The sequence below is a fragment of the Coffea arabica genome, chromosome 4c, assembly GCF_036785885.1.
Source record: "Coffea arabica cultivar ET-39 chromosome 4c, Coffea Arabica ET-39 HiFi, whole genome shotgun sequence".
Classification (NCBI taxonomy): Eukaryota; Viridiplantae; Streptophyta; class Magnoliopsida; order Gentianales; family Rubiaceae; genus Coffea; species Coffea arabica.
Genome location: NC_092316.1, coordinates 50,950,021 through 50,965,877, shown reverse-complemented (window position 1 = coordinate 50,965,877; position 15,857 = coordinate 50,950,021). Strand labels below are relative to the sequence as shown.

Here is a 15,857-nt window from a genome sequence, read left to right as displayed (position 1 = left end):
CAGAAGCAAAATCCACCACCTGCTGATCCTGAAAAATCTCCACCTGGTGGCATAGCAGACCAGACCCTGCCCAGTTATCGTGCCAGAAATCCATCAACCCCTCCTGCACAATCCAGCCTGTGTTTTCCTTCATGACCCCTTGGACCTCAACAATCGTCTCCATGTATAGGAACTGCCAAGTCTCTCCTCCACAAGGCAAGGGTGCTGGCCCTTATAATACTTGGATGCCATAAAAGTAGAGGTGGCAATCGGAAAGGGTTCGGGTTGGCGGGTCGAGTTGAGACCTAAGTATAACAAAGAATCTGCTGACCTGAACCCAACCCGCCAATCCGAAATGGGTCAGGGTACCTGACATGAACCCGAAAATTTCGGGTTGGCGGGTCGACCCGAAATTTAATTTTAATTTATTAATTTATCACTGTAATTTCTAATAAAATCAAATTTTCACAAAATTAATTACATCATCAAGTAATAAAAATTTAAATAAATAATTTCAAACCAAATCCAAAATAAATTAAACACCATAAAAGTGTTTTATCCCAAACCAAATATAAAATAAATTAAAACAGCATAAAAGTAATAAATAACATAATATATTATTTGTCCAAATATAATAATTTTAACTTCACACAAGTTTAATAAATTCATTTAGGATTAAGTAATTAATGCCTTTGGAAAAAAAGAATGATTTAGTTTAGTTAGATAAAATAATTTTCATGTTTATTAAATTAGTTTTAATTTATAAACGGGTCATATCGGGTCATATCAGGTCATTACGGATTGACCCGAAATTGACTTGTTTTCTTTTCGGGTTCATCGGGTTTGACCCGATTCTGACCCGAACTCTCGAAACCTCAACCCAAATCCATTAATTTCGTGTTAGATTTGTGTCGTGTTAGGAATTGCCACCCCTACATAAAAGAAGCCCAAAGCGAGCGACCTTGTCTTAACTTTCACCACAGCTTCATGGAAAAGGCCTGAAAAACCTCCGTCACTCGCCGGAGACCTAGATCCCCTTCGCTGTGGGGTCGACATAGGGTCGCCCATTTCATCCAATGGAAGTGTGGGCCAACCTCTGTTGAGCTCTACAGGAAGATAGCCAGGACCCGTTCTAGCTCCCGCAACATCCCTTTGGGAGGCGCTGTTACCGCCAGTAAGTGAATGGGCATCGAGGACAAAACGTGCTTTAGCAGCACAATCCGTCCCCCAGGCGATAAAATACGATGCTTCCAAGATAAAATCCTATTGACAACACCCTTACACATCTCCACGAAGTGCTCCTTCTTCTGTCTGCCAATGAACAGGGGACAACCTAGGTACCTGATCGGGAACTCCCTCTTCTAAAAGCCTGTAATCTACCTGATAATCTTGCTGCGTCGGGGGCCGAGTCGAGGGTGCACTAAAAAGTAGCTCTTCTGCTCATTGATCTTCTGTCCCGAGACTGCAAAATACTCCTCCAGGACCCGTATTAACAGTTGCAAAGTGGGCTTCAAGCCACTCGAGAAAATGACCACATCGTCCGCAAAAGATAAATGGGTGACAATCGGGCATCCGGGCGAAACCTTGAACGGATGAAACTGGCGTTGCCTAACTAAGGCATTCAGAGCCCTCGACAGAGCTTCGGTCCCAATCACAAATAAGGCCGGAGAGATTGGATCCCCTTGCCGCAAACCACGTGACGACCGATAAAAACCCTGCGGAGTGCCATTGACCAAGACAGAGAACCAAACATTCGAGATCAGTTTCCAGATTGAATCAATCCAGGCCTCCAAGAAACCGAATCGCCTCAAAACCTGCAACAGAAAACATCAAAACACCCTATCGTAGGCTTTCATCATGTCTAGTTTGAGTACCACGTTACCGCCGTAGGCAGACTTCCTAATGCCCGTCACAATCTCTTGTACTAGGAGGAAGTTATCAGAGATCTGACGCCCTTTAACAAAATCGCTTTGCTTAGGAGAAATGACTCGAGGTAGTAGCGGAGCTAGACGATCCGTTAGGATGCGGGAAATCACCTTGTTGATGAAATTGCATAGGCTGATCGGGCGATATTGTGTGAAGTCCTGCGGACAAGGAACTTTAGGAATCAAGACAATGGATGTGGCAGTAATACTTCGGGGCAACTCTGTACCACAGAAGAAACTCAAGACAGCCCTGTAGACATCCTCTGCAATCACCTCCCAAGCGAAGGTGAAGAACTTTCCTGTATACCTATCTGGGCCCGCTGCACTTTTCCCATCCATTGAGAAGACCATCTCTTTCACCTCTGCCATAGAAGGGGGTTCCATTAGGCGGGAGTTGTCCTGTTCCGTCACAAGTTTTGGAATAGTGTTCAGGAGCCCGTAAGCATAGGAGGGCGACTCCACCGTAAAGAGCCTCTGGAAGAAGGAAATTTCCTCCCTACTAATGAGGTCCTTCGATTCCACCCAGGCACCATTCGAGTCACGGATCCTATGAATGACCGCCCTACTTCTCCTCTCGGCCACCACAGTATGAAAATATTTTGAGTTGTAGTCCCCATCCTTCAACCACTTGGCCCTTGCCTTCTGTCTCCAAAAGGCTTCCTCAATAGCCAATGTATTCCTCAACCGCTCACGGGCTTCATTCAAGCCTCTCGTCGCCTGGTCGGACAAGTCCTTCTCCTGAACCCTCTCTATCTCCGCCATCGCACTTTCCGCTTCTTTAACAGCCTCAAAGATGTCACCAAAGGCTTCCTTGGACCACCCCTTCAGCATTTGCTTGATTGTACGTAGTTTAGCAGCTAGCACACTCAGAGGAGATCCCACTATCTCCTCCTGCCACCCATCCCTAATCACGTCCAACAACCCTGTTTTGGTTGTCCAAAAATTTAAAAAGGGGAAAGGCTTTGGCTTATTGTCCAACCGAGTCGAGGTCGTCAGTAGAAGTGGGGCATGGTTCGATGGGTCTCTTGCCAAGTGCTATACCCAAATATCCGAATCCATACGGAGGGCCTTCAAATTGAGAAGCAAATGATCTAGACGCTTCCAGACTCAGGCTCGCCCTTACCTGTTGTTGAACCAAGTGTAGTTGGACCCGGAGAAACCCATGTCTGAGACCCTCGCTTCCATCATGAAATGCAAAAAATCCTCCCCCTCGGTCAAGCGGAATAGCAGTCCCCCACGCTTCTCCCCCTCATTAATAATGATATTAAAGTCTCCAGTTAAAAGCCAAGGAGTATCAGGTAGAATACCCTTCGTCAAGTCCGCCCACAGCATCTGCCGCTCATGAACGGTGCACTTGGCATGAACAAAAGAAAAATAAACGGGTGATGGGAACATCGGACATTGAACCTGAAGCGAGACATGTTGACATGACTCCCCAATCACAGTACAAGATAGAGGGGATTTATAGAAGACCCAAATGGTCCCCCATTGGTTTGAGACACAAAAGTCCATTCCTAACGTCAACTGCACATGACTCATATGGCCTAAACCCACTTTTGGTTCACAAATTGCAACCAACTATAACGAGTGAAGTTTTACTAATTTTTTTAGCCTTCTAAGATGGGGGATGCGAGTGACACCCCTTATGTTCTAAAATAGCATTTTAATCATCGGACAACACGGTGAAGGAGTTAGAAGAGCTGGACTTACTTGAGCATAAAATGCGATCAAGTGGAAAGCGAGCCCGCATCCCTCGTTGTGTGTTCTGTGCTTCACCCGGAGGGCCTACTCCCTTAGGCGAGGGAGGTAGCTCCCTTAGGCGAGGGAAATGCAATGACTCACTTCTTTGCTAAGACCCACAACCTACTGTGCCCTGAGGAGAACTACTACCAAATCTCCCCTGGAAGTCTCGAAGATCCACTATGAACCCCTGGTCAACCTCAGAACCAGCATGGAGCGTCACTGGCCTTTCAGTTTCATCCCCACTAGTCTTCACCTCCACCGTGTCAACCTGAGGAGGAGGCACCTGCTGGTCGTGCCCTCCGTCACACCGCTGGTCTGGTTGTGCCACCAGAAAGTAGTCCACTGCACCAAGCACAGCAGGCTGCTGAGCATCTCCAGTCTGGTCACCCGCAAACACCACCCCTTCCTCTACACCCAAATCTGCAGCAGCCTCGCCCAGGCCATGGGCTTCCTCCAAAGTCACCCCTCCCAACGGATGCGGCAGGCAGCCTCACACTGCCCAAAGCGTCCTCCGCACACCGTATCTCACCTGGCTCCGCTGCCGTGGCTCGTTCTTTGTTGTGACGCTGATTCTCAATTTTAGGAGGGCGGAGCGTAGGGTGGAGAACATGACATTCATCCTTCCCATGTCCCTGCCGATAACAGTGCGAGCAGTACTTGGGGAAATTTTCGAGAACACAGTTCTGCCAGAAGCCATCATATTCCCATTGCCAATCCATGCGCATGATGGCAACGGCTGGAGTAGATCGATTTCAAAGTCTTGAGAGTATTTTGCATAGCCTAAATTACGCCTAGGGAACATTTCCTTGCAAATGTAATATAGTTGCATGTAAAAAAAAAATTGTAAGATCAGTCAATGTACATGAATGGTACACTTTGATCTAGATCTTACTAAAGATTGAGAGACTCGGATTTATGTGAGAAATTATCCTTGGAATCTGCTTCAATAGAGTTAATTTATGACTAACTCATCTGACTGATCTTCAACGGTTATCTATCTTTTCCTCCACTGCTTTTGTCCTCACGCAATTGAAGCAAATTTTGTTCTTCTTGCCACGATGTCTATTCTCACATGGCCACTATTTTCATTTAAAGCAAAATTTGCTCTTCTTTCCTACTTGACATCTATCCTTGCATTCTCACTTTTTTCTTGGATTTACTTATTATTTTTTAAATTAAATAACACATTTTTCTCATGCATGTCCTACACGTGTTTTAAAATCGATTTTGATTCTACATGTGAACATGTCATAGTGCGTGTGTGAGAGGAAATAATTAATCCAAAATTCCACAAAAAAGCAATCTCCACCCACCAACCACCTCAAAAGAAAATAAAATAACATTTATCACAGCAAATACTTAGATAAGCATGGATAAATATCATTGAATTTGTGAAAGTTCATCTGTGCATCTATGATCATCACAGATTTGTGTATGTGAGAATTTCAGTGGTGGATTTGTTGGTAGTAGTATCATAGTAGCTGCACGAGATTTTTGCTCACGTGAAATTGTGTGTTTTTCTAAAGGAAAATTAAAAACGTTATGTTACTTTTTAACCTAATGAAAACCACTAGAAAGTAAATACTATGAAATTCAAACATTAAGAAAAATTTATCCATAAATATTCAAGTGAAAAGAAAGAAAGATAGATGAAAAATTGAATCTATGAAGAATATGCCTTACATGATATTTGTGTATGTTTAAAGTTCAACAATTCTACTTAGAAATCCCTCATTAGATGTTTCACCCCAAAAATATTTTATCAATAAACAAAATTATTTAGATGTCCATGTTCGTATAGTAGTATTACTCGAATTTTTATACACAAACCATTTTTACGAGTTCTAAGCTTGTAATCAGTGTTATCAAGAACATTATTTCAATTTAATTAACTAGTAAAGAAAATAATTATTATGAAAATACAACAAAAATATATTATATCCACTTATAACAGTGGTCCATTTGATACAATATAGTTTTGGCTTTTTACTTTAAAAATTATATTAAGATATAATCATAATAGTGAATTGTTGATTTTCTGCCATATATGCATAAAATTAATAAAAAACAAATAATTCATGACAGAATGTTCTTCAACAAATTTATCACTATTGAGGTCAAGCAAGATTTTTTTTTTTAACAATTTGAATTCTATTACTTAATCTTTACGCTGAATCTGTTTTTATGTATAACTTGAATCTCTGAAGGTAAATTCCGAAATAGGGAAACTTTTGTATATACTTAAACAACAAGAAAAAAGAAATATGGCCATACATGCAAATTTACTAATCTCTAAAAATCATCATCAAAAGCAAAATAGCAAACTAAATTAGGAAATACAAATTGGTGATTGAATAAAAAAAAATGATGAAAACTATATATCATGGTAAAATTCAACCAAATGGAGTGGCTTGTAGGTTAGAGGATTCTCTTTACACAAGTAGTTTTTACGAGTTGTAAGAAAATGATCTTTGAGATATATTACGGTTATTATCTTCTTTAACTATTAAACCAAAAAATCATTGTGAGATCTGGAAAAAAAAATTATTAGATGCTCGTATAAAGAGAGACCATTAGATATTTTGTTTGATTTTGGTGTTTTACATTTTCTGGTTGGACTCTTGATTGTCAATTACTATTTTCAAGTCATTCACTCACAAACAAATAAAAGTTAAACCAAGACAAATATTATATATGCTATTGTAATTGTTATAAATCAAATAGATTTCAGGCATGGTTTTGTTTTTGGCAGTAGGTACTAGAAAACCCTAATTTAAAAGGCAATACAATTCATATTCTGCAACTTTAATTTTTGCAAATGAATTACAAGATTGAGAACTATTGTATAGAATTAAAACCATGGGAGCCTTTGTTATTGCATCATTGCCCTACCAAACCTGAAAGGTAATTATCATCTAGAGGAAATTGAAAACTAAATTAGGAAATTTAAATAAATAGATTAGTTAAATGGAAATCTGGAAAAATAGTTTGTTATTATCATGCAAGAGAGATGCTGCAAACATAGAGGTACATAAATTAGTAAAATTCTTTTTGCACAAATAGTTTTATGAGCTCTAAGCACATAATAATTGATATTCATGATGATGATGATGATGATTATTATTATTATTATTATTATTATTTCTTTTCAATTAGCTCATGAAACAATTAATTATTACATGAAGAATATACAATAGAATTTTAGATTCTCTTATAAAAGTAATTTGTCAGATAAAGTTCGATTTTGGTGTTTTACTTTATTTAATGATGGAATAACTATCATCAATTATTGATTTTTGGTCAATTATTTGTGTGCAAGAAACAAATACGACAAATCGCTCTACATGTCATTTTTAACAGTTATATACAAATAGAGCTCGAGCATGAATTTTTTTTTGATGCTTTGTATTCCATGACCTAATTTGTAAAGTAATTCAATTCGTATTTCTTAACTTAGAATCTTTGCAAATGACAAATATTATATAAGCTATTTTAGCCATATATTTTTGATAGAACTCGTGCATAGATATCTAATCAACACTTTGTATTCCATAACCTAATTATATAAAATAATTGAGTTCATATTGTGTAACCTAAACCATTTTAAACGAATATAGCACATAGGGAAATTTTTGTAAATAATTAAAACCATAAGACCATACATGCCAAATACATTATAATTCTTCAAAAGCCTTAATCATTATTCTCATATAGGAAAATAGATTCCTAAATTAGGAAACGTGTATATTTTGGTACCAACGTAATCGGATTGGAAAGAGACCATATTAGGATCACTCTAATGAACATCAAATCCACTCAAAAGGAAAAAACTAAAGAGAAAAGTGGAAATTATAGTGTGTTGCTAGGGTGTAGAAGAAATGCTATGAAATGAAGAGCCGTACGGAGAATTGAACTCTTTTGGAGTTTGGTAAGGAAGAACGGTCCAAAAGGTGACAACCATTTAAAAAAAAAAAAATGCTTACACGTGCAAATGATGGCCATCAAATTATCTTCCATTAAATCTTAACCCCTTGCTATCACCGCCATCTCATTTCCCAAGTTACTGTCGTCTCCCTCTTCCCGTTAGTTCATTACTACAAATACTGCTACTTCTAGCCAATATTCAACTCATCCAATAAAAAATCCAACTCTTCTTCCTCCTTCTCACTCCTCAGTTCTCATCACAGCGAAGAGAGAACTATTTTTTTTTTTTTGTAGTTTAGATTTGAGAGGGCCTCAAATGCAAATAAAAGAAGTTTCCAAAGTGGCCCTGATGAAATAATTTAGCTACTGATTCATTTTTCTTTCTCTGTTTTTTAGCAGAAATTTGTTCTTTTTCGTAGTTACAATGAAAGACTATACTCGGATTACTCTGTAAGTTTTCTGGTTTGGGTTTTTAGGTTTTTCTTGTTATTAGATAATTCCTAATGAGTTCTTTTCCTTTTTTCATTTTAGGTTATATTTTGAAGGGAATGCATGTAAAGATTCTGACCATTGAGGACAATTCATGTATAATGATCAATCTTTTATTTCAAATTTATGTCAATGTTAATTTTTTTTTATTTTCCTATTGCATGTATCACTATTTTTTTATTTTTTTGATTGGTAGGTTTTTTCAAAGGTGTTCTCTTGACTGCTAGTTATCACTATTAAATTTGTGATTGTTTTTTCATTTATGAGTATTTGCTTGTTATCCCCTTAATTGGGTGTTGTTATATTTGCTTCCAGGATAGGTATTCGGTGGTATGATTTTAGTGTGAATTTCTCTTGCAAGGTCTAGTTGAATTGAATTGGCTTTTACTGTACATGCATGCAGGTTTTAATTTGGTTTCGGATTTAATATTGAATCCTTGTCCTTGTTTTGATTTAAATTTTGTTTAAATATTGGGAGTTCAATCCTTTTCTAGATTGAGTTTGAAGGGATGGATTTCTAACTTTTGTGAGTTTATGGTGATTGGTCTATATTAGTAATATAGAAGATTCTTGTTGTTGTTTTCCAAATTTTGATTAGTGTTCTGGAATTTAAATGAAAATCTTTTTCCCCTATAAGTACAAAATTATTTTCCAATTCAGGAATTTATTCTTATTCATTAGTGGCTCTTTTCAATGTATAAGATCCTTTCTGTTGATTTTAGCATTTGGAATTCATTTCATGGAATTTAAATCTTTCTTTCCTTTCTTTTTTGGAAATACAAAAACATTTTCCAATTCAAGGAATTTATTCTTATTCATATTTGGAACTTTTCGGCTGGAATTCACTGTCGTCCATAGTTGATTATAGAGTTTGTTGTTTTATCTACTCAACTTTAAATAACCATGTTTCTACCTATTCAATTCCAATTTTTTCTGTTTTGATGATTTGGAAAAATATATGATATTGATGATGGCAAAGAGATCTAGATTGGCACTTGGAGCTAGTTATCATTGAGCTAGACATGCTAATATTGTCAGCACTTGTTTGTGCTTGTATCAAGATGTGTGCTCATGCCCTTGTTGTTGAGTTTACACTCATCTGTTTCCTTGCAAATGTAGAACTGCTCCAACAATCAATGTCTTCAAAATTGAGTTTTGGGTTTTAACTGACTGTTTGTGAAAATTTTTCCTCTAATCATGTATTTCATGATGCGTTGCATGGTTTTCTCACAGAGGGTCTCGTTCACTTTTTAAATGCAATGCCTAACCAATTACATCCACTTTGTTACTCCCTGTTTTATATGTCTTATGGTTATGGAATCTGCTCTTCTTAGCATAGCAAAGAGAGATATAGATTGTAGTTATTCCAATCTTCAATAAAGATCATATATTTATGGTTGAGCTATTTAGGTATTGTTTTGCTTCTTTATTTTATAGATTGTACCATTAACTAATATCGCTTGGACTAATGTCTTCAGGCTTAACTTTGTTGGACCAGTTTAGTTCTCAGATTTCTCGGTCTTTCTGCCATCATATTGGAGGGGCTATCATTTCTTGTCTGTCGGGACTTGCCAAGCACCTGTGAAGAAGAGAGCAAGTGGGTTTTTAATACTTATTCTGCTATCGAGAACTCAAAGCGAAAGGGCCTGAGGGAGAGAACTCAAAGCTAAAGTATCCCGAGGAAGAGACTGGAGTGATGAAATCATCCAAGCGACTAGCATTCTGAGGGCAAGGCTCAAAGCAAAAGTGTCCCAAGGGAGGGAACTCAAAGTGAAAGCACCTCGAGGAAGAGACTGGAGTGATGAAACCATCCAAGCCACTGGCATTCCAAGGGCAAGCTATGGATCAAGAAGATGACCAAGGCCACTATGGGTATTATACTGATACAAGTTCACTCGTCCTCCAACTTGGCCAAGATCTCTCAATTAATTGCTTACTTCGCTGCTCGAGGGCAGATTATGGCACTATCGCTTCACTCAATTAGAGTTTCAGGTCACTAATCCGAAGAGGGGATCTTTATAAGTTGAGGAGGCAGCTGAGTATTGTAGAACATTGGGTTTATGTTTCTTGCAGCCTTCTTGAATGGGAAGCTTTTGATCCTTTGCGCCGTAGATGGATGTCTTTGCCTAAAATGATTTCAAACGAGTGTTTCCTTTTTTCTGACAAGGAGTCACTGGCTGTTGGCACCGAACTTCTTGTCTTTGGAAAGGAAATAGAGTCTCAAGTGATCTACAAATACAGCATATTAACCAATACATGATCGTCTGGTGTAAGGACAAACATCCCAAGATGGCTGTTTGGCTCTGCTAGTCTTGAAGAGATTGCAATTGTGGCTGGTGGTTGTGACTCAAAAGGCAATTTACTGAGCTCTGCTGAACTTTATAACTCGATGACAGAAAGTTGGTGCACTCTCCCCAGAATGCATAAACCCAGAAAACTATGTTCAGGGGTATTCATAGATGGCAAGTTTTATGTCATCGGTGGTGTCGGAATAGGCAACCCAAGTGCGAGCTATGGAGCTAGCTTAAAGGTGCTTACCTGTGGAGAGGTATATGATTTAAGGACAGGAACCTGGTTTGAAATTCTTGATATGTACCCTCAATGTGCTAGAGAGGGTACTTATGATTCTCCTACAACAGCAAGAGCACCTCCTCTGCTCGCAGTGGTGAAGAATGAGTTATATGCAGCTTATTGCGATGAAAAGGTAGTCTGGAAGTATGACAAGCAGAGAAATGTGTGGATTACCATAGGTAGATTACCTGAACAGGCAACCACCATGAATGGCAGGGGGTTGGCATTCAGGGCCTGTGGTAATCAACTAATGGTTATCGATGGACCAAGGGCATTGAATGGAGGGTGAATAGAGATCAATGCTTGGGAGCCAGATGAAGGTCCTCTCGAGTGGACATTGTTGGGAACAAAGCATTCAGGAAGTTTTGTGTATAATTGCGCTGTTATGGGCTGTTGAGGTGTCTTAATTTGGCAACAACTCAGAGTTTACATGTTTACTTTCAAATGTCTTGTTAATTTGATATTCAAAAAAAAATTTTGGCTAGTCAAGAGCTTGAAAGAAATTCAACTGGCATAGACAAATAATGTAGAGCACTAGGTGCATCTTTTAGCTGTGAAATATTGTAAAACTTCAATAAACAGAATGGAATATGCTATGTAAATAGACAATTCTGATTTCCTTTAATATCTTAATTTGATGTAGAAATGTTGAAATTGCCTGGTTTCTTTTGTTCTATGTATTTTCTTGCTTGTATATTGTCATCCTTCAAATATGGTAAAGCTAGTGATAAACATGTCCTTTCTCCTTCTAATTAAAGGACCAACAAGTTTCACAGTTCCACTGATTGGCAATTGCCGAGTTCACATTTAGTGGTTTAATCAGCAGGTATATATATGCAATTAGAGGCTAGATGAACATCTCAATGATGGGGGCTAATACCACGTGTTAATTATATATATATATATATATATATATATATATATATATATATATATATATAAACTGTTCTATTGAGTTTATATATATTATTGTAAGATGTTATAATTTCTAATTGCTTATTCTGATAAAAATTACAAATTCCACCACTTTAGTTAATCATGATATTTAGGTTACTATACACATAAATTATTGTGTGCATTTAAATGTTTTCTTATAATTTGTGTAGGAAAATAGAAAATCTTTTACTGTTATAGATGATTTTCAAATATCAATTCTCGTAACTGTGTATTTCTTGTATGCTTGAATATTTAAATTATTCACTTCTTATTTTGTCAGCAATCACATACTTTTTTTAAAACTAGTGCTTTCGGCACACCTTAAGTGTGTGTTTATTTTTTAAAAAAAATATGATTATTTTTCCATCATATTAAGTTATTACATTTCATGGTACATGTGTATTTGTTTATTTGGAAAATCTGTAATTACAATTTTTTAGAGCAATTTATTGTATTTGAGATTATGGTGGAGGAAAAGAGAGAATCTGAATAGTTTGACATTGGAAGAAGTTATTGTATTGAAATTATGGTGGAAAAAAAAAAGATGAAATGTGAATAGTTTGAAAACTAATTTTAAAGGTTGCTTTTGGTATAACATAAAGTAACACAAAATGTTTACACCAACCCTCTCCTCTCCTTTTATATATAATATAGATATAGATATTAGACAACGCAAATAACAATTTAAACATTCGTATGTGTCGATTTACGCCTAGGGATCATTTCGTTGCAAATGTATTATAGTTGCATGTAAAAAAAGAATTTGTAAGATCAATCAATGTCAAGAATGTACCACTTGGATCTATAACCCACCGTAGATTGAGAGACTTGGATATATGTAAGAAATCATCCTTGGAATCTGCTTCAATAGAGTTAATTTATAACTAGCTCATCTCACCGATCTTCAATGGTTATCCATCTTTTTCTCGACTGCTTTTGTCATCACGCAATTGAAGCAAATTTTGTTCTTCTTGCCATGATGTCTATTCTCACATGGCCAATTTTTTCATTTAAAGCAAATTTTGTTCTTCTTTCCAACTCGATGTCTATCCTCCCATTCTCACTATTTTCTTGGATTTACTTATTATTTTTTAAATTGAAATAACACAATTTTCTCATGCATGTCATACACGTTTTAAAATTGATTCTGACTCTATATGTGACTGTGTCATAGTGTATATATCGCTTGTGTGTGTGAGAGAGAGAGAGAGAGAGAGAGAGAGAGAGAGAGAGAGAGGAAATAATTAATCCAAAATTCCACAAAAAAAAAACCTCCAACCCACCAACCACCTCAAAAGAAATCAAAAGGACATTTATCACAACAAATACTTAGATCAGCAGGGATAAATATCATTGAATTTGCGAAAGTTGCATTTTTATCATCATAAATTAGTGTGTGTAAAAATCCAAGTGGTGGATTTGATGGTAGTATAGCAGTTGCACGGGATCCTCTTTTAGAGGCTTGTTGTGTTTTTCTAAAAGAAAAATTAAAAATATCGTGTTACATTTTAACTTAGTAAAAACTATTAGAAAGAAAATACTACGAAATTCAAACGTTGAGAAAAATTTATCTATAAATGTTGAAGTAGAAAGAAAGCTAGCTCACAACAGCACAGGATTACAAGAATTCTTAGTTTTTCATGCTGTTGGTGGTGGAACTGGCTCTGGCCTTGGTTCCTTACTGTTGGAGAGGCTTTCAGTCGACTATGGCAAGAAATCAAAGCTTGGGTTCACAATTTGTCCCTCTCCCCAGGTCTCAACAGCTGTTGTTCAGCCTTACAACAGCGTTCTTTCCACTCACTCGCTCCTTGAGCACACAGATGTTTCAATGCTTTTGGACAATGAAGCCATTTATGATATTTGTCGTAGATCACTGGATATTGAGAGGCCTACCTACATCAATCTGAACAGGCTGGTTTCGCAGGTATGAAATATAATGACATTTATTCTGGCCACCCCTATTACTGTTTGAAAGGTAAAGCTGTTTGCACTTGTTAAATATGGAATAACACAACATGTCGTGGCTAGTCCATTCATTTATCTTGCTGGTATCTTTGGTAATGTTGTGCCTTGTTTTTTGAAAATTCTAGAATTTGATGTCAACTAGAAGTAGAAATGGATGTCAAATGGGGAAATAGATCAGCTGACCAACAAAGATCCCTGATTGATGGATGTCTTCGAGCATAATCTGTCTTTTGCATGCAGGTGATCTCCTCCTTGACAGCATCTTTTCGCTTTGATGGTGCTCTTAACGTGGATGTTACTGAATTCCAAACAAACTTGGTGCCATACCCACGCATCCATTTCATGCATTCCTCCTACGCACCTGTTATTTCTGCAGAAAAGGCACACCATGAGCAACTATCAGTTGCAGAGATTACAAACACCGCATTTGAGCCATGGTTCAAAGACTCGGTCGAGTCGTCACTAGAACGGGGCTTTCCGATCCGATATCAGGACAAGATGATTCCGAGATAATAAATCGCTGAAAACTTGATCGAGACGGAATAGAAATGGTCGAATCCTTTCGAATCAATTCGAATTTTTATTATTTTTGCTATTATTTTTAATTATTTTTGTTTATCATATTTTTTAAAATATTAAATATTTCAAAAATTTGCATCTCGATCGACGAGACAACGACCGATATGCTGAAACCGATGTAGAACTGTTCGGACCACGTTCGCGACTTTGAACCAAGATTTGAGCCTGCTTCCATGATGGCCAAGCGTGATCCAAGTAGATAATGTAAATCGCATAAATAAGACTGACAACCAACTCCCCTTAGACCAATTTGCTCACATTCTTTTTTGATAAAGAACCATAGATTTTATTATCAACTAATGTCCACATTAAGAGCGAAAATAACAAAAGTCTGGGCGGAGTAGAATCCCACCTAGAAGCATTTAGCTTATATGTTTTGCATGACAAGCCAACTGCTATATGCATAACATTGTTAAGTTCTTGGGATCCAATTGGCTTCCCAAGTTCTTGGGATCATCTAAAAACTGGACCAATCATCCTCCAATGAAATAATGCTCTCAATGATTGCTTGAGAATCACCCTTGAGGATAATATCCGTAGCTTGAAGCTGAAGTAGGACATGAAATGCAGTTTTAGCAGCTAAAGCTCCTATAGCCTTTACTGATAAAACACCATCAACTTGGCTTGTCAGTCTAGCTATGAAATTACGAGAATTATCTCTAATAACTACTCCAATGCCACAGCAGCCTTCGTTTTGAAAAACTCCTCCATCAAAGTTGGCCTTTAAAAAATGTAGGGGCTGAAGTAGGTACAGGAGAACCATGTAGCGAACTCTGGACGGCTTCTTGGTAATCTTTCCAAAAGCTAGTTGCTAAAGAGACTAGCGAAAGTTGATCGGCCGATTTGTGTGGAATGCCAGATGTGACGCGAGCTTTCAGGAGTTAAAGAAAAGGTTGACTATGGCGCCAGTTTTAGTCCTGCCTAACGGAGTTGATGGGTTTGCCATTTATACCGATGCTTCACAAAAAGGCTTAGGGTGTGTACTGATGTAGAACCGAAATGTGATATCTTTTGCCTCTAGGAAGTTAAAACCCCACGAGCAAAACTACCCAACCCATGATTTAGAATTAGCCGCGGTTGTTTTCGCTTTGAAGAAATGGAGACACTACTTATATGGGGTAACGTTCGAGGTGTATTCCGACCATAAAAGCCTTAGGTATCTTTTCTCTCAAAAGGAATTGAATATGAGACAGCGGCAGTGGATGGAATTTTTAGAGGATTACGACTGCACCATTAACTACCATCCGGGAAAGGCGAATGTGGTAGCCGATGTCTTAAGTCGCAAGACTCAGGTAGCAGGACTGATGATCAAGGAATGGAATTTGTTGGAATCCGTTTGCGAGTGAAAACCCTGCCTTGGAAGTCATAAAGTGATTTTTGGTAATATTAGGGTAACCTCCATCCTACTGGAGCGGATTAAAGAAGCTCAAAAGGGGGATTCAATGGTGCGGAAATAGGGAGAGAAGGTGGAAAAAGGGGAAACGACTTATTTCAACTTTAGTTCTGAAGGTATTTTAAAATACCAGAACCGAATAGTGGTACCGAAGGTCTTTAGAAGTCCCTTCAAATATTTTCCCATTCCTGTTATTCCATAAACTCCACAAAATAGTAGCAACAAGTTCCATGTCTGACGCAGGCAGGAAAAGGAGAAGGGAAGGAAATCAAGAAGAAAAAACTTGGGGCCTATCTAGATGTAGCTTGCTGTAAAGATAACACAGAGCCCAAACCTGCACTGCAAGAGGGCAA

At 37.7% G+C, this 15,857-nt stretch overlaps 1 protein-coding gene and 1 pseudogene across 1 annotated transcript; both read left to right on the top strand.

Moving 5' to 3' along the window:
- Positions 1–7,660: 7,660 nt before the first annotated feature.
- Positions 7,661–11,295, top strand: LOC113739331 (F-box/kelch-repeat protein SKIP11-like; annotated as a pseudogene).
- LOC113739330 (tubulin alpha-1 chain-like) lies at positions 11,277–14,045 on the top strand. Its single transcript, XM_072045014.1, has 3 exons — positions 11,277–11,292; positions 13,157–13,491; positions 13,773–14,045. The coding sequence occupies exons 1-3, from the start codon at positions 11,277–11,279 to the stop codon at positions 14,043–14,045; spliced, it is 624 nt and encodes a 207-aa protein (XP_071901115.1).
- The last annotated feature ends 1,812 nt before the right edge of the window (positions 14,046–15,857 follow it).